At 46.1% G+C, this 20078-nt stretch overlaps 1 protein-coding gene across 5 annotated transcripts in view; it reads right to left on the bottom strand.

Annotated features, from left to right (window-relative positions):
- Positions 1-20078, bottom strand: part of CTIF (cap binding complex dependent translation initiation factor) — a 304506-nt gene that overhangs the window by 35232 nt on the left and 249196 nt on the right. For all 5 annotated transcript variants that reach the window (XM_036822931.1, XM_036822928.1, XM_036822932.1 and 2 more), the window contains one exon: positions 5115-5270. In XM_036822931.1, the coding sequence (XP_036678826.1) occupies positions 5115-5270 (156 nt within the window). The remainder of the gene's footprint in view (positions 1-5114; positions 5271-20078) is intronic.

Genomic DNA, 20078 nt, shown 5'->3' with positions numbered 1-20078 from the left:
TGCAGCAATGAAGACCCAATGCAGCCAAAAATAAATAAATAAAATAAATAAATTTATATAAAAAAAAGAAAATATATTACAAAGCTACAGTAATTAAAACAAACATATAGACTAATGGTACAGAATTGAGAGCCCAGAAATAAATCCATGCATGTATGGTCAACTGAGAGGGAGTGGACAGAAACAAAGGTGCCAGGAAAGCACAATGGGGAAAGCATGGTCTCTTCAACAAATGGTGTTGGGAAAACTGGATATTCACATGCCAAAGAATGAAACTGGACTCTTAGCTTATACCTTACACAAAAATAAACTAAAAAATGGATTAAAGACTTATAAACATAACTCCTGAAACTATAACTCCTTGAAGAAAACATAAGGGAAAAGTCTCATGACATTGGTCTTGGCAGTGATTTCATGGATATGACACCAAAAGCACAAAAGCAAAAACAGACAAGTGGGACTACATCAAACTACAAGGCTTCTGTACAGCAAAGTTAACAACAGAGTGAAAAGGCATCCTACAGAATGGGAGAAAATATTTGTAAACCATATATCTGATAAGGGGTTAATTTTCAAAAAAATTTAAGGAACTCTTACAACCCCAAAGCAAAAGAAACTAATAACCAGATTTTTAAAAATGGGCTAAGGATTTGAATAGACATTTTTCCAAAGAAGACATACAAATGGCCAACAGGCATATGAAAAGACGCTCAAGGTCACTAATCATCAAGGAAATGCAAATCAAAACCACCCCACACCTGTTAAGAAGGCTATTTTATTTATATATATATATATATATATATATATATATATATATATATATATATATATAAATTAGAACTCGTACATTGTTGATGGGAATACAAAATGGTACAGCTTCAATGGAAAACAGTAGGAAGGTTCCTCAAAAAATTAAAAATAGAACTTCTACAGTATATCATCCAGCAATCCCACTCCTGGGTATTTCTCTAAAAGTACTGAAATCAAGATCTGGAAGAGATATTAGCACTTCCATGTTCATTGCAACACTATTCACAGCAGCCAAGATGTGGAAATAATCTAAATGTCCATCGAGAGATGAATAGATTTTTAAATGTGGTCTATACACAGTGGAATACTATTCAGCCTTAAAAAAGGAAATTTGCAATATGGGACAACATGGTTGAATCTGGAAGACATTATGCCAAGTGAAATAAGCAGTCACAGAAGGACAAATACTGCATGTTTCCATTTTTATGAGGGATCTAGAATAGTCAAATTCATAGAAACAAAGAATAGGATAGGAGTTGCCGGAGGCTGGGGGGAGGAGGAAGTGGGGGGTTGCTAATCACCGGGTATAAAATTTCAGTTATGCCAGATGAATAAATTCTAGAGATCTGCTGTACTACATTGTGCCTACAGATAACAATACTGTACTGTATACTTAAAATGCTGTTATGAGAGTAGATCTCATGTTAAGTGTTCTTACCACAATAAACATTTGAAAACATTAAAAAAAATTAAAAAGAGCTCATGAGGCAAATATGAGCTGTAAACAGTAGGGCAAGGAGACTCGTGCAGCTTCTGGTCACCAGTAATACTCCTCACTCACTTGGAAAACCATCTTGGCAGAAACTGTTTGCTCTTAAACAATTAAAGAGCTTGTTGAAAATTATTCTTCTCCATCCCTCGAAGAGGGATCTCTGATTGGCACATGCTATTTATGGCAAAAACAGGATCAATCCCACAAAGATCTATTTGGCTTCCGCCACAGAGTAGGCGCTGGGTACGGACGAGAATAGAATAAGAGCAGCTCCTGCTCTGCTTGTAAGGCAGTGAGGCAGGGTGTTTAGGAGCAGGGACTCGGGCAGTCACGTCTGGATTCCGATATTGACTCTGCTGCCCGCTAACTGTGGGGCTGTGAGCAAGCTGTCTGATCTCTCTGTTCTCTGGAAAACGGGGATGATAATCTTCAGGGTGTTGCCCGAGTTAAAAGACAAGAGAATGCATTAAGTGCTTTGGACAATGCCTTCCACTGTACTGTTATCAATACTAAAACATCCTCTAAGGTGATGTAAAAAGGATGGAGCTATAAGGATGGAGTGCACTGCCTCGCTCAGGAGGGAGCTCCTGGTACACTCAGCTGGGGGTGGGGACAGGGGAGGTTCCAGAAGAGGTGGCTTGAGCTGGGCCTGGAAGGAGGTGTTTTAGGGCCAGGAGGAGAGAGACTCCAAGGATGGAGTCTAGGATTTCAAGCTTGAGTGACTGAGAGGGGGTTAATTCAACTAGGTCAGAGTGTGGAAGGAAATGCCCAGGGGCCTCGCTCTAGGGCAGGGCATCTCTCAGAGAGCTGGCTGTCCTCCAGCCTGAAGGGGCTCAGGGGCTAAGCACACGCTCAATCTGGGTAAGCCCCTCATCCAGTGAAGGTGGCCTCCGTGAGCATGAAGACCCCGAGACTGAGGATTTTGTATCTTTCCCTTAGGTTTGTTCCAAACGAGACTCTTCACACCAAGATGGCCCGTGGGTTTGTGTTTGACTCGGGGGCATCAAGGAAAGGGGAGCAGGGGAAGCCTTAGGGGGTGGTGCCGAAGCAGAGGATGGAGTGGGTGTCCCATGATACTGAGAAAGGGCAGTTGGGGAGTCCTGGGGCTGCTGTCTGGCCACAGTGGGGCAGGAAGGCTGGGTCTGGGCCACGTGAGGACAGGGAGTGAGCAGGAGGGTTTGGGGCACCGCTGGCACATCCTGTTGGAAGGCTCGAGGCTTGACTTGGGATGTGTCTAGTGGGCAGCCAGAGATGCTGGCCTGGGGATGGTTCAGGGAGCTGGGATGACCTCAGGGCAGGGTGGGCCCTGTACATTTGGGGTCAGCCATCTACATGGCCCCGGGGGAAGAGCCTAAACTTGTACAGCATAGAGAAAGGCAGCGGCAGTGATTTTGGCTTCTAGAAACATCCCAGAGCTGGCTCAACCTGCTTTGGGATGTGGGTCAGGCCTGGGTATGCGTGTATGTGTCATAAGGTACAGGAGGCAGCAGCTGACTCTAAGAATTCAGGGGTCTCCCCATGTGGCCTCAAGCAGATAGTTTGGAACACGGGGCGGTGGTTTCCTCTTTTACAAAATGGTGAAAACCATTGATCATTTATTTACCCTTCAAGTTTACCATGAGCCTGGCGGGGTCTGTGTGAGTTTAATGCAACAAGCAAGTGTGCGGCAGGGGAGGCTCCTTATTTCTGGTCTGTGCAGACCTGGCACTTGCCGGATCTCACACCAGAAGGTTCGCACTACCTCAGGTGGTGTCAGAAGTGTCCCAGCAGCCAGGGCCAGGGCTCGGCTGTAGCCCTGCTTCCTGCTCGGGGGAGCAGGTGACAGCAACACCAGGAGGTGCCCAGATCACGCAGATGGAACATGTTGGGGCAATCCAGGTCAATGCCCTAGAACAGTGCTTCTCCCTGCCTTGAGGTGGGTGGTCAGGGCGCAGGGCAGCTCAGGCAAGGATGAGAGGACTCCAAGAGGCCACCAGGGCCAGCCCCCTGCCTCCAAGAGGGCTACCTGCAAAGCATTCCAAAGGGATGCAAAAAGCATAGCCATGGCCTATCTTGGTACTTCAGTCTGAGCTGAGGACACTTTGAGAGTGAACTCAAGTTGGAAGAGGTCATTGTCTGAATCTGAGAAACAAGTCTGAATTCAAGTACATTTGTCAAGAAACATCTTTGGCTACGTGAAGTGGTAGAGGCTTACAGGGCCGCAAAGCACCCAGGAGAGGCCTGCGTGCTCTGCTTTCGTGCAGATCCACGCAGTCTGGAATGAATGTGCTATTTTCCTATAAATGGATGCTTCAAAAACATTTACAGATACCCCCTCCTTCAGAAACACAAAAGTGTCTCTTGACCGCATACCTCCCCTTTAGCTGACAAGTTCTCTTTCCCTGCGGCCTTTCACAGAAACACTTCTCCAAAAATGTGTCCACACTCATGCCCTCACCTCCACCGACTCCCCAACGAGGCAAATGTAGCTTCTGTTCTCACTCCACTGATACCGTGGGCCCCTCCTTGTTGCCAAACCCAGGCCTCTTCTCTGTCCTGGTCCCACTGATTCCCCAGAGGCTGTTCCTCTTGGGACCAGCATCTTGGGACCAGCTGCTGAGGGTGGGAGGGGACCAGCACCTGTGAGGTGTGGGCTGGCCCTGCTGGACAAGGGCTGTGATGATTTCACCCTCCTGGCTTGTTTCCAGCCTCCCGGCCACTCCTTGTCCACCTCCCCTCCTCCAGCTCACCACTGCCCCTCCGGGTGACCCCATCCAGTCCCCAGAACCAGGTACAGGTCGACACTTCACACAACGCTGAAGCCTGTGTCCCCAGGGATGGCTAACAGGCCACCCAAACTCTTGGTTTTCATCCACACTCTACTTGTTTCTCTTCCAGCTTCCCCATCCCAGGAATTGGTGCCAGCAGGGTGGTAGATGAGGACCCTATGTCACTTCCTTCCTTCTCTGTATCTCATGTCAGCAAGTCCTGTTGGTTCTAACTCAAAGATATAACTGGAATGCAACTGGCCCTCCCCCTCCTCACTCTCGTGACTGTGCTTTGAGCCACCAGCCTTTCACTGGACACACCAATAGCTTCCACATTTGCCCTTCAATTCTACCCCTTGCGAGCTGCCAAGGGTGACCCTCCAAAGTGGATTATGATACCTGGTAGGGCAATCACCCCACTGACTTCTTGCTTCTTAAAAGTTTCTTTATTATCCTTATTTATTTCTTTATCAGAGGAAATTTAGAAGCAAATATATTTTAAAATAAATAATTCAATGGTAAACCAATCCAGTCCAAAGATCTATTCACTCAATATTTTCTGTAGATCTCCCTTCTGTAGGCAGTGTTCTAGAGTATGAATGACTGCAGTCTGAGTTCATAATACTTTCCTTTGGGGGATTATTTCCTTTTACGTAAACTCAATAAATAAAAACCTGGCTAGAGTAAACAAAAGCACTGGGAAGTTCCATTTCTCTTAACCAAATGATTGATCACTTTAAGTGGTACAAGCCTTGTAGCTTTCCTGGCGCATCAGAGATGGAGACACGCGTCGTTAGCAGACAGGGCAGCGCCCACGCTCTCGGGCAGGGCCGGCAGAGACTTACCTCCCTGAGACAGGTGTAGATGGGGCAGACGAGCACGCGGAAGGGCTCGCCCGTGCTGCTGCGCATGGTGCCGAAGACCTCGCACAGGAAGGTGATGAAGCCCAGCCAGCGCTCCACGTCCTGCTGCTGCAGCTCCTCCCGCACTGTGAAGTCCTTCTGCGGAGGCACAAGAGACCGCGTCAGCTGCACAGGAGCTGGGAGGGGCCCCGGGCACCACCCCAGTCTGCTGCGGTGCCTACTGGCTAAGGGCTAGGCCCGGGCAACTGGTAAACCCCATGATTTCCATGAGAAAGGCGATGGGTGACACATGGCTGGAGCATGAACGCTGAAGACTCACTTGTGGGCAGAAAGACCACCTTGACCTTTAGCCACAGCACCTCTTCTTCAGTGCCCCCAGATTGGGGGGCACTACAGCCTTGCCTCACTGACCCAGATACTGAGGTGGAGGGAATGAGATAAAGGGGGAGACGACACCTTTCCCAGTCATCACCTCCTCCATTCAACTCCCTGGCGCTAAACTATCTATCTCCTTTGCTAACCTCCAAATCATGCCCCCACAGCAGTGAGGGTAACCACACACCCAGCAATGGGCATCTGAGGCCCATCTTGGCCCCAGCACTGGCCTAGAGACACAGCTACAACTCCCGCCAGCAAGTGGCCCAGAGCATAGAAGGAAAACTAGAGGCATTCATTCACTCATTCATTCATCCTCCTTAAAAATACCATTGCCCGACTGTGTGCCAGGCACTGCTCTAGGGGGTAAGATAAGACATGTTCATTCATTTTAGTTCATTCAGTTATGAAGGAACTAAAAGCCATTGGAGGGTTCCAGGTAAAGGGACTTTGGGGAACTCAGAGGTAGGAGTTATTCCTTTCAACTGGAAATTGGCACCTTGGAAGAGCTAGGATTCTGACCTGAGAACCTGGGGGAATTTCAGGTGGAGCAATGACCACAGGTGAGGCACCGGGAAGGTAACATGGAAGTCTGGGAAACAGGGAGGTCTTAGCCAACCCGTCCCCATTGCAGGTGGGTAGAGAGGAAAATGGGGGCAGGGCTGGGAAAGGAGGTTGGGGCTAGAGTGTGGATAATTGAAACCAGCCCAGGAGTCAGGTTCCATGTGACGGTTGGTAGGGAAGGTTTTGGGGGGTCATTGAAATGCCTTGGTCATACCTGTGCTCTTTTGAAGGTTAATATGGCATAGGTGTGGAGACCAGAAAGGAGGCCACTGCAAAGGTCCAGACAGAATGAAATAAAAACCTGAACTCTCTGGCGATTGAAAGATAAGACTCTGTGGTAGATTAGGTTATGTTCAGAAATTCTTCCGCCTTTCCCCTGGTCTTTGGGTTTGACCTTGTGACTTGCTTTGGCCAGTAGAATGAGGCAGAACTGACACGGTGCCAGTCCTGATCCTGGTCCTTAAGAGGCCTTAAGTATTTACGCTTACTCTCCTGTGCTGCTTCTGTCATTGTGAGAAGACCATCCGTGGGGTGGCCCAATGGTCCCAGGAGGAGTATGAATTACTTTTCCTGCTGCCCCAGACCCTGCAGAGGGTGCTGTACTGCGGGCCTTGAAGTCATGAAACTTTGGGTAGTTCTATCCTCATTAACTTCTGTTTATCCCACTATATCTTTATGTGGTTAGAGCAGGGGCAGGCATTACCATTCCCATTTTAGAATGGGGGAACTGAGGTACAAGAGCTGAAAAGACTTGACCAAGGTCACCAGTACAAGAACTTGAATGAGAACCTAAGCCCTTCCATTGCTCTCTGCTCTGAGCTGAACGTTCTCAGCCCTGGTTGCTCAGTGGAGTCCCCTGGAGGAACTCCGAAGCTACTGATGCCTGGACTCCACCCAGAGAGGCTTGTGTCACTGGCCAGGCTGAGGCCAAGACACTGGTATATTTTGAAAGCTCCCCAGGTGATTCCAATGTACAGCCATGGTTGAGAACAACTCTAGACCTTTATGAAGTGTCAGCGCGGGCGTTAAAATGGTGCCCCTGTATCAGTGCCTGAGACGCCCTTTCTCTCTCTCCCATAAAATTGCCCGTGAGAGTGGACATAAGCCCCACAGCAACACCGAGAAGGAAGATTACAGTTCACTGCAGACGCCTTACCATTGACTAAAATGCTGTCGTTGAGAAGTTCTGGTTGTCCAAAGCCGCTTGGCCCCCTACCCATAAGACAGGGGTGAGATGGGGAGGGAGCTCAAGCTTAAGCCCTCCCTCTGACTGCCGCTGGCTCGTAGGCAAAGAGCCTGTAACTGTTAACAAGCCCCCGTGCCTGTGCCCTACGGCAGCTCCCATCAATACTGCTCTTATTCTAGTCATTGCAGATTCGGGGCAGAAGGAGGTGAGGTGGTTCCCTGAGTCCTCAGAGGCACAGTGTTCTCAGGCAAAGCCCTCTGGGCAGGAAAAGTCTCAGGGCAATGCAAACCAGGGACTGGAGTTTTTTTAAAAAATGATTACATCTGACCAAAGAACTACAGCTTGACTCAGTTTCCTCCTGATAATCAGTGGCATTGAGACAGGATTCTGTTTTGGGCTAGTAGAACTCACTAGAAGACTGAAGGCCTGCTAAATATGGGGTATTGAATTTGGGATGTGCACATGAAACCACCAGCTTCAGGTCTGAGGAGAGACTCTACTATTACCTCAGCAGACACTGAGCAACTCTAAGGATGATCTGCACAGCTAACACCAAAACCAAACCCAGCCTTTCTCATTCAAGGGTAAGGGAGGAGAAAAGAACTATGGCATCTGTGGAAAAATCCTGCACCGCAGAATAGGGGAGCATTATCTTGAAGATCTAATGGAAATGCATAACTCTGAAAATGTCAACTACAATAAAGCAAAGACAAATAAAATAAAAAACCCAACTACAAACATGTGGGATTGTATGTCTGTTAAGAACAACAACATAGATTCTGTGACATGTGATTAGTTAAAAAAAACCTTAGGTTGAGATGAAGTGTGAGACTGGAAATGGGGATAGGAGAGAACCAAAGGAAGTCAGAAATCCACAGCAAAATGAAATGTGAATTGGAGGCAATAAAGAATAGAATGGATACTGCAGGAAAAATGATAATATGAGACAGACTTGGAAAATGACTAGAGAGCTGAAGACAAAGCCATAGATTAAAAAAAGAAAGAAGAAAAAGGATAGAGAAGACAGAGAGTGGACATGAATTATAGAGGTTTTCAAAAGGACATCAGAATACAACAAAGGGACCCAAGAGAGAAACTTAAAGTTGAAAACAAACAAAACAAAACAACAAAAAAAAGAGCTGACTCTTCAGGCAAAAAGTGTTCACAGTGTTCCAGAGCCCCACTATTTATACTTAGCAGAAGAATTTTCTTTTTTTTTAATTTCAAGGAAAAGGAAAAATTCTAAAAACAGCTTTGAAGGAAAAAAAAACCCTAGGTTTCTTACAAAGGAACAAAAATATGGTTGGCCTTATACTTTTATAATTGATGCTAAAATTCAGAGACACTGAGGCAACATCTTCATATATTTGAGGTGAAAAGAACACACCTAGCTATGAGTGAAAGCAAGACAAAGACATTTTACACAAGCAGATTTTTAAAAAATCCCACCCACATGCTTATCTTTAAAAGAATTAAATGGTGCAGCTGCTATGGAAAATACTGTAGTGATTCCTCAAAAAATTAAAAATAAAATTATCAATATGATCCAATAGTTCCACTTCTGGGGATATATACAAAAGAACTGAAAGCAGGATCTTGAAGAGATACTTGCACACCCATGTTCAAAGGAGCACTATTCATAATAGCCAAGAGGTGAAATCTACTCAAGTGTCCACTGACAGAGGAATGGATGAACAAAATGTAGTATATGCATACAATGGAATATTATTAAATCTTAGAATATTCTGATACATGCTACAACATGGGTGAACCCTAAGGACATTATGCTAGGTGAAATAAACCAGCTGCAAAAAGGACATCAGAATACACAGAACAAAGGGACCGAGAGAATCATCATCGTACTGTATGATTCCACTTATATAGGTATCCAGAGTAGTCAGATTCATAGAAACAGAAAGTAGAATGATGGTCGTCAGAGGCTGGGGAGACAGGGCAATGAGTAGTTGTTTAATGGATTAGAATTTGGGTTTTATAAGATGAAAAAGTTTTGGAGATTGATTACATAACAATGTGACTATACTTAACATGACTAAACTGTATACTTAGAAAATGGTTGAGATGATAAATTTATGCTTTTTTAAAACACAATTAAAAATAACTTAAAAACTTTCTTGAATGCATGCTCCAGCCAAAAAAAATTTACTACTCAACTCTGAGAAAATCATGGTATAGAAGCACCAGAAGTGAAAACTTGAAACCAGGTAGATTTATGAAGTTAAATCAAAATAAGTAATTATAATTTTGGTTATAAGATTGAGTCAAAATCCAGAAATAATCCTCTAGAGAGAAGATACTTAATAAATAAATGTAATCTGAATAAGAATTTCATAGTAGTAGTAACCTAATAATCCAAGATTAAATTACTTAAGACTGATGAATACTGGTGGGAGAAGGAGAGAAGACTTGTAAAGCACACAAAATTTCATAATTTAGACCATAAAGATTCGCAGGTTATTGCTTCTTTCTTAAGTTTGATAAATAGAGAAATAGACATTAAAGTGTGCTTTTAAAAATATTAAAACATGGGACTTCCCTGGTGGCACAGTGGTTAAGAATCTGCCTGCCCAATGCATGGGACACGGGTTTGAGCCCTGGTCTGGGAAGATCCCACATGCCGCGGAACAACTAAGCCCGTGCGCCACAACTACTGAAGCCCGCGTGCCTAGAGCCTGTGCTCCACAACAGGAGAAGCCACTGCAATGAGAAGCCTGTGCACTGCAACGAATAGTAGCCTCCGCTCACTGCAACTAGAGAAAGCCTGCGTGCAGCAATGAAGACCCAATGCAGCCAAAAAATAAATAAAATTAAAAAAAAAAATTAAAACACTAGTAGCCATTAATAGATATAAAATAAAAGTAAAACACAAGTAAAATCAAAGTACTTTTCAAGATAACATTCATTAAGTAAAATAAAAATTATTTATATAGATAAAAATACAATCCATAATAGATAACATATATACTGTACAGCGCAGACTCAAACTACATAACACAAAAGCTATTAAAACATAAGAAAAAGATAGAAAAATAGTATTGGAAAATGAAATCACTAGTATTCTTTTGCTGATTAAATGGACAAAAAATGTATTACTTAGATGACTTAAATAGTGTAATGAATAAGACAAAATTGAAACAAACCTCATTATAAGCTGTGATTCTACTACATATGTCAGAATACAGAAACTGTACAGGTTACATACTTGGACTAAGAATTAAGAACAATTTTAAAAATAGCCAGTTACTTGTTTAAAAGGCACTCTCCTAACGAAAGATGGAATGAAGACGTAATCAAATATACAGTAATAGATTATTTAGGAAATAAAGAGCTGTAAAAACTAGTGTGATGTGGTCAAAGCTATAATGAAAGGTAAATTTATAGTCTTAACTATTTTGGCTATTTAAAAAGGAAGCAAAGCGACTTCCCTGGTGGAACAGTGGTTTAGAATCCACCTGCCAATGCAGGGTACAGGGGTTCGAGTCCTGGTCCGGGAAGATCCCACATGCCGTGGAGCAACTAAGCCCATGCACAACAACTACTGAGCCTGTGCTCTAGACCCCGCGAACCACAACTACTGAGCCCACGCACCACAACTACTGAAGCCTGTGCACCTAGAGCCCATGCTCCCCAACAAGAGAAGCCACCACAAGGAGAAGCCTGCGCACCGCAACGAACAGTAGCCCCCGCTTGCCGCAACTAGAGAAAGCCCGCACAGCAACGAAGACCCAATGCAGCCAAAAATAAGTAAGAGAACTCTCTAATAAAGATCAGAATTAACAAGAGAGTTTAGTAACTAATTAATGGTATTTAGATGTAAACTTAATATACAAAAATCAACAGCTTTTTTATGACAGAATTAACCAGTGAGACATTTTAATGCACAAAAGCTCATTTAGTAAGCAATAAAAGTTCTTAAATGACATTATTAAGAAATGTGCGATTTCTATGAAGAAAATTGCAAAACTGAACAGAAATTTAAGAGAAAGTCTTAAACAAGTGAAGAAACACATAATATTCCTTAATGGGTAGACAGCACTGAAAAGATGGTAATTTTCCTTGAAATAATTCACAAGTTTAACACCAATTTGTACTCCATATTCCAACGGGAATGTTTTGGAGGGAAAGGGGAAATGGAGACTTGAAAAAAACCATCCTAAAAGTAATTTGAAAGAATAATAGGGAAAAAGCTAAAAACAAAATAGAACAAAATTGGAAAGAGTTATATTACTTTCACCTATTCTAAAGCTTTAAAAATTAAAAGGGTGTGGAACTGACATAAGAATGAATAGCTAGATCAGATAGCCTAGAAACAAATTTGGCATCCATAAGGGTTTATCACATGGCCCCTAGAGAACCACAAATCAGTAGCAAAGGAAGCATTATTCACTCAAGCAATGATGCAGAAACAGCTGTCTACGTCGGGGTGGGTGTGGGGTGGAGTGGATAATTTAGAGTCTCCTTTCACACTGGCCCCTAAAATGAATTCCAGATGAAATAAAGAGGTAAATGTTAAAGAAAAAAAAAAAAAAAAAAAAGGACAAACCATAAGAACTTGAAGAAAATTAAAGTATTTATCGAATTTCTGGATGGAGAAGGGTCTTCTAAATTAAAACAAGAGGAATGCATCAAAAATCGAAATATTATAAACACACTTAGAAGGCAATGGATACACCAGGAAAAATATCTGCAATAAATGTGACAAAGCGTAATGGTCTTAATGTTTAAGTAGCTTGTTCAAATTGATATTAAAAGTACTAAATCCCTCTTGGACAAAACGGGAAAGGGCATTAAAAGATAATTCATATGTGAAAACATAAATTGCTGACAAATATATAAAAAGAAATTAAATCTCAGTAGCTATCAAATGAATGAAAATATCATTTTTTCACACCTTCTGTGTTAGCAAAGCTTAAAAACCAGTAATTGTCACTGCTGGTAAAGATGAAGTGAGACAGGCACTCTCATAATATGAGCCATGTAAACTGGTATCACTTTCCTGAAAAAAATCTTAAAATAAGCCTTTGGGGACTTCCCTGGTGGTGCAGTGGTTAAGAATCCGCCTGCCAACGCAGGGGACACGGGTTGGAGCCCTGGTCCGGGAAGATCCCACATGCTGCGGAGCAACTAAGCCTGTGCGCCACAACTACTGAGCCTGTGCTCTAGAGCCCGCAAGCCACAACTACTGGGTCCATGTGCCACAACTACTGAAGCCTGTGCACCTAGAGCCTGTGCTCCGCAACAAGAGGAGCCACCGCAATGAGAAGCTCGCGCACCGCAACAAAGAGTAGCCCCCGCTAGCCACACCTAGAGAAAGCCCGTGCACAGCAACGAAGACCCAATGCAGCCAAAAAAAAAAAAAAAAAAGCCTTTCAAGTGTTCTTATTGTTTGATCCAGTAATTGCACTTCTGGATAATTATCATAAGGAAATAATTTAAAATAACAGGAAAAATAAGCTTAATACACACAAAAATTCAACAACTTAAGCATCCAACAATAGGGGAATGATTAAGTAAATGATGATTCATGGACCCATTAAAATTACGTTTATGAGAAGCTTATAACAGCTTGGGAAAATGGCTGTGTAATGCTAAGTGAAAAAAACAAAGGCAGGGACTTCCCTGATGGCGCAGTGGTTAAGAATCCGCCTGCCAATGCAGGGGACATGGGTTTGTGCCCTGGTCCGGGAAGATCCCACATGCCATGGAGCAACTAAGCCCGTACTCCACAACTACTGAGGCTGTGCTCTAGAGCCCATGAGCCACAACTACCGAGCCCGCGTGCCACAACTACTGAAGCCCGTGCACCTAGAGCCCGTGCTCCGCAACAAGAGAAGCCACCACAATGAGAAGCCCGCGTACCTCAACGAAGAGTAGCCCCCGCTCACTGCAACTAGAGAAAGCCTGCGTGCAGCAACGAAGACCCAATGCAGCCAAAAATAAATAAATAAATAAATTTAAAAAAAAAGAAAAAGTAAACTTGCAAATATTATATAATCTCACCCATGAATAAAAAATTTTTTTATATAAGGAAAAAGATGAGAAATATCCAAAGTGTTAACAGTAGTCGTTTCTCAATAGTGGAATTATGGATGACCTTTATTTTTTACTTTTTATTATTTTCTGAATTTCCCCACTTTTCTGAGAACGTTTCGTTTTATAGTCAGAAAAACAGTTACTTAAAAAGAAACTGGCAGATCGTGACCCTTTTCCTTGATTTTTTTGATTAGGACATCGGAACTCTTGGAGTGACCTGCCAGCTAGTGGTGATTCTCACTGCAAGGGTGGGGAAGTGGGTTGTGACCTTGCCCAGCCCAGAGGCCACCAAAAGCCAGCCTATGTGTCTCTTCTGGGCGCATACGTTGTAGGTTGCCAACTTCTCCTCTGGAACAAGGAGCTCTATTTTGCCAACTGAAACCAGCCATCCCCTGGGTCTCCAGCTCTGCCTTCAACCTCAGCCTTTTGCATCCAGAACCAGCAAGGGGCCTCAGATTGGTGGCAGCCATTTCAAAGACTGGTATTTGGCTCCAGGTTCTCATCTGACTGGCAGGCTCTCTCCCAGCAACCCCTAGTGCCTTTCCCCAAACTTGAAGGCTACCATTTAAGCCTCGTTTCCTGCCTAAAACTATTTATTGACGTACTGCTATTTCCTGCACCGGCCACATCAATAAGCCCTGAAAGCCATTCAGTGTCTCAGGTTTCTCAAGGCATTCTGGGAAATTCTTCCCTGCTCTGGATAACCACATGAACTCTAGCATGATAGAGTCCTGTGGTCAAGCCAAAAACAGCTGCATACAGGCAAAGGGGGAACCCCCCCACCGGGCGGCCAGCGGCTGCAGCGGGGAGATGGTGCCCTAAGAGACGGGAGGCATTAGGGCACAAGGATCTTAGTGTATTCTGAAGCTTCCTGAAGTAGATGGCAGCCCCACCAATCCCTGCAAACTCACCATCATTTCCTTCTCCTAAAACAAATGACCAAGGGAAATTTGCCCATCCACATTCTACATCCCTGGTGACTCTGGTTTGTTTCTGTGCAGAGAGGTAGCTGCTGCTGCGATGTCCCCAGTGCGGAGGAGAAAGTGCCCTTTTATTTACTGCTGGCAGGAAGTTTCTTTTTCCTTGAGAAGTCACGATGAAATGTGAGAGGGGTGGGTCCTGGGGAGCTGGTGACAGCCCACCAGCAATGAGTTGATCCCAGTCCTTCCCCCAGGACACTGGTTGGAGGGCTTAAAAAGAGTATTTGCCAGAATTCTTTATACTGGCAAGAGGAAAGTTGTTTTCAAATAGAAGGTACTCTGTTTTTTATTCGGCGCAAACTTTCCCTTCCTGCAGGTTTTTGCTCCCATGTTGGCTCCTCAGGGGGGCCTCCCCTAACTGCCTCTCTAAGATAGCAGCCCCAAGGGCTCATCGTCTGGCCCTGCTCTATTTTCCTCCTAGTCTTTATCATCTGTATCAGGTCCTGTATTTGTTGATGATCTGACCCTTCACTAGAAAGAAAGTTTCCCTAGGTCTGGAGTCCTGTTGTCTTATCCATTGCCACGTCCCCTAGAATGGTACCTGGATCATAGCAGGCATTTGGTGAACATGTGGGTAAAGATTCCACGCTAAGTGATCAGACAGCTCTTCTTTAAGAGGCCAACCTGTTCAGAGGGAACAGGCTGCCACCATTCTTTTCTTTTCTTTTTTTTTTCTTTCCTGAGTTCTTTTTTTTTAAAAATACATCTTTATTGGAGTATAATTGCTTTACAATGTTGTATTAGTTTCTGCCATACAACAAAGTGAATCAGCTATATGCACACACATATCCCCATATCCCCTCCCTCTTGAGCCTCCCTCCCACCCTCCCTATCCTACTCCTCTAGGTGGTCACAAAGCACCGAGCTGATCTCCCCGTCCTATGCAGCAGCTTCCCACCAGCCATCCGTTTTACATTTGGTAGTGCATGTATGTCAATGCTACTCTCTCACTACGTCCCAGCTTCCCCTTCCCCCGTGTCCTCAAGTCTGTTCTCAACATCTGCACATCTTTATTCCTGCCCTGCCACTAGGTTCATCAGTACCATTTTTCTAGATTCCATATATATGTATTAGCATATGGTATTTGTTTTCCTCCTTCTGACTTACTTCACTCTGTATGACAGACTCTAGGTCCATCCACCTTACTACAAATAACTCAATTTCATTTCTTTTTATGGCTGAGTAATATTCCATTGTATATATGTGCCACATCTTCTTTATCCATTCGTCTGTCGACGGACACTTAGGTTGTTTCCATGTCCTGGCTATTGTAAATACTGTCGCGATGAACATTGTGGTACATGACTCTTTTAGAATTATGGTTTCCTCAGGGTACATGCCCAGTAGTGGGATTGCTGGGTCGTATGGTAGTTCTATTTTTAGTTTTGTAAGGAATCTTCATACTGTTCTCCATAGTGGCTGTATCAATTTACATTCCCACCAACAGTGCAAAGATGCTCAACATCACTAATCATTAGAGAAATGCAAATCAAAACCACAATGAGGTATCACCTCACACCAGTCAAAATAGCCATCATCAAAAAATCTAGAAACAGGGCTTCCCTGGTGGCGCAGTGGTTGAGAATCTGCCTGCCAATGCAGGGGACACGGGTTCGAGCCCTGGTCTGGGAAGATCCCACATGCCGCGGAGCAACTAGGCCCGTGAGCCACAATTACTGAGCCTGCGCGTCTGGAGCCTGTGCTCCGCAACAAGAGAGGCCGCGATAATGAGAGGCCCACGCACCGTGATGAAGAGTGGCTCCCACTTGCCACAACTAGAGAAAGCCCTTGCACAGAAACGAAGACCCAACACGGCCATAAAATAAAATAAATAAATAAATAAAAATAAAAAAAAAGAGTATGCGTTGCTTATCTAAAATGTATATTAAAAAAAAAAATCTAGAAACAATAAATGCTGGAGAGGGCATGGAGAAAAGGAACCCTCCTACCATTCTTTTCTTAATTTAAGACTTGAGAGGACAGAGCCAGTATGTTTGCCAGGATCCACCTTTTCTTTCATTTGTGGCTGTTATTTCACTCCCCAGACGTATTCTTCCCAACTGCTCTGTGCCAGTCCTGGTCCAGTCCGTCTCGTAGCATTTGTTTCACTTTTGTGGGTAACATTTTTGTCACAGGGTGAGGTTTCTTTGCTTATTTGGGACTTTTTTTTCCCCCTTTCAAGGTTGCGTCAAGTAAGCCCATGCCATCATGTAGAGTCGCCCTTTGCGACGGGGTCATCTGTGGTTTTCACCTGGCTACTCCCCCACCTTGGACCTCCCCTTTGGTCACCTGGCCCCTCAGTGCTGCTTGCTGCAGCCGTCAAAGCCCACCTGCACGCTCCCCTCCTCACTTCCCCCTCCCTCCTCTGTCCTCCTCTCTCAGCCCAGGGCCTGCTTGCCTGCCCCCAGTGGGTAGAAATAGGCCCTGGGTAGCTGCTGGGAAGTTCCTGTCCTGCCCAGTCATTAACATCTGGGGGGACCCCAGGGCAGGAGCTTTCACCTCACAGAAGGCGATATGGTCCTTTCTTGGCACCTGGTCACAGGGGCAGAGGCAGGGGCGTTCCCAGGCTGATGGCTGGTCTGGAGGGGAAACTGCAGACACTATGGCAGATCAATCTCCCCTGGCCTGAGAGAGAACCCTGAATGTGCCATTTCCTGTCCTTTCCTGGGACCTTTGGGCTCCATGAGACACCTCTGTACCCTTATGAAAGAAGGATTCAGGGATGTGAAGCTACCTCAAGTTGGTTTCTGTGACTTAGGACCAAAAAGAACTGATCAGAATGACAGTTGGCCCCTCCTCTGTGAGGGAAGAGTGGCTCCCAGCCAGGGGATGAAATGGGGCCGAGTCGGAAAGGAGGGTGGGCTGAGGCTGGGTGGGCATCCTTCCAGCAGAGCCTGGCGTCAGGAGAGAAGAGGGGAGAATGGGCTAGCTGGCTGGCACCTGTGTCTTGGATGGTCCTTCCTGGGTGGCAGCCCACGCCCTGCCTCTCACACCCCCACTTGGGGCAGCATGAAGGAAGGATGGCCCAAGTCTTGGCATCACTCTGACTGGGTCAGACAGACCTCCTTGGCGTCAAAGAGTGACGTGTGCAATGGATCTGGCACACACAGTAGGTGTTTAACAAGTGGCAGAGAGACCTCCTGGTTATTGTGTCCTGAGTCATTCTGTCTACCAAAGCCGGCCCCAGACCTGGCCACCCTCTCCTTCTGGCAGGCTGTGTGTGCGGCCCCAGCCAGGGGGTGTACGGCCAGGCTGCACTTACAGCTGGCCATCACGGCCACATCTGTGTGGCCACAGCTGCCAGTCTTTGCTCAGTCCTGCTGGGCCCTGAGGCCTGGCCCTGGGGATTCAGGTGTACCTCTACTCTGGAACAGTGGGACTCTGACCTGCAGGTCACTTTGGCTTGGCCAATAGTTTGCGGCAGGCCTGTATCTTGTCTGCAGAAAGAAGGCACCCCAGAGGCTGGTGTGAGGATGAGACTACAGCTTCCGCCCTGGGACTGGTTGCTTACTTTGGGTTCTGATGTCCACTGGGCCCTGCCTTTGGGCATGTCCTTACCCTTCCCACTCCAGGCTGGACCTTTCCCTGAGTAGCCTTGACCTCCACAGGCCACGGCCCAGACACCCAACCATATGATGCCAAAGCCCTGGTCACTCCACGGCTTCCCTCTGTTCTGCCCCCAGACACTGTTAGATGGCATTCTTGGCTGGACAGAAACCCTCTCCAACTAGTTAAAGCACACAGGGCCTGAACTGGTTTATGTGGCAGGGGTGGAAGGGGGTGGTCCCCAAGAACATAGCTGGTCCACAGGGCTCAAACAATGACAGAGCTGGTCCTCCCTGCTCTTGCTTCTGCCTGTCTTAGCTTCGTGCATGTTGACCACTTTGTCGACTGCCTGGGTCTCCCTTTGCAATGGCAAAGATGGCCGTCAGTAGTTCCCAGTCTCTATCATGACCCCTCTTTCCCGTGCCCAACCCACAAATCTCAGGGAAGGATTCTGATTGGCCCTGCTCGTCAGATGACCATCCCTCAGACCAATCACTGTGGATGTGGAGACGGGGTTCCCTGATTTGCCAGACCCAAGTCACGTGGCCAACTCTGTGGCTGGGTGATGTGGGGCCCTGTGACAGATCCCCAGACCACAGACAGAGACAACAGCTGCCCACTGCAAACACAGACCCTGGCCTGGAACCATGAGCGTGGCCTTCACCAGTGCCTGAAACTCTCCTGAGCATCATGTCAAATTCCCCATGTGCTGGTTCTGACTGCTGCCCTTTGAGTCCCACCCAAAAGAATAAAGAGAGAGTAACATTATTGGGATAATCTTGAATCTGTTCTAGTAAACATACATGAACGTATGCCCCAAATGCTGGCCCTTTATTATTATTAATAAACAAAGCACTGGAGACTTTCTCTGTGACTGATGGACACCGAGGCCGAGAATGCGTTCTCCCTGGCACTTGGCTCCAGGTGAAGGGAACACACTGTGGCTGGGAACTGCCATCAGCCACTTCCAGTTTAATCTAGAATATTCTGGAGACATTTTTCAAGCTTCCCAGGGTGTGAGCAAAATCTGGGTTGGCAAAATTAGGTCAGGTAGGCTCAGCTCTGCTGATCCGTAGGAGGCGCGGGGTAGTGGCGCTGGGGTGCAGTGAAAAGAAGCTGAGAAGTTGGGCTGATTCAGTGGGAATTCTGTCTCGCACTTATGCAGGCACGAAGCCTCATTCTCAGGCAAGGGGGAGCCAGCACCTGCTGTGGCTGTGGCCTTGAAATGCCCTCAAAAGAGGCTGGAAGGAAAACTCTGAGCAGGAAGAGAGGGCCGGACTGCCTGACAGGACTACAGGTGGATGAGCAGGAATGCCTGCAAGCAGGGTGTCACAGGGTTCACTTAGCCTCAGGAAGACACCTCCAGGTACCACTTCCCAGGTACGGGTGAGTCAGAGCGCTTGAGTCCACGGACCTAGAGCAGCCTTCGGTAACCAGACACTCAGCAGACTCTGCAGTCCTGGCGCCCTGGCCTCCCCTGGCCTCGTCAGTCCCTTGCGGCCTGATGTTGTTGTAATAGTACCACCACACATTTACATAACAATTTTCTTTCCCAAGCACTTCCCACAAACATTGCCACCTCTGCCCTACACAGCATCTTACGCTGGAGGAAGAGATCCTGGGATCTGATCATCCTTCCGAGGCTGGTAGGGCTGGAACCCAGGCCTCTAGTTCTGCTTCTGCTGTTCTTTCTCCCCCAGAGGCATCCTGTTTGAAAAGACCCACTTGTACATAGGACAGCTGCCTGCCTCTGCCCTGCACTTCCCTGCAGGTCCCCCCGGATGACAGGGCCCAGCTGTTGACTCTGCAGAACTGGGATTCCTCCTTGCCTGGCTGCTGTCCTGCCCAGAGAGTGGCCATGGGCTTGGAGGCAGGTATCCACCAGGGTCTGGCCACGGCCCAGGCAGGTCTCATCCGTTATGCAGAGCTCTGTGTGGGGAGGGTGGGGAGTGGACTGGGGGCGTGCTCACCATGGCCTCAGCTTGAGGAACTGCAAAATAAAGGGCAACGAGTCTAGTTTGGGCAGGGCATCGTGTGACTATCAGGCCGGCCTGTGAAAAATCTGCCTCAGTGTCCTCATCTGTAAAATGGAAAGAGACTATCTGACCTGCACAGGGTCAATGGGGTGATGGAGTGATGAAATAGATGTGAAAACCCAGGGGAAAAGCCGTGAGTCCCCTAAATAGAACAGGGGCAATGCCCACAGCCTGCAATTTGAGAAACAAGGCACACAGGGGACAAATG

The sequence above is a fragment of the Balaenoptera musculus genome, chromosome 14 (genome assembly GCF_009873245.2).
Source record: "Balaenoptera musculus isolate JJ_BM4_2016_0621 chromosome 14, mBalMus1.pri.v3, whole genome shotgun sequence".
NCBI lineage: Eukaryota > Metazoa > Chordata > Mammalia > Artiodactyla > Balaenopteridae > Balaenoptera > Balaenoptera musculus.
The sequence above is the reverse complement of the archived record's forward strand: the minus strand, read 5'-3'. Positions and strand labels throughout refer to the sequence as shown.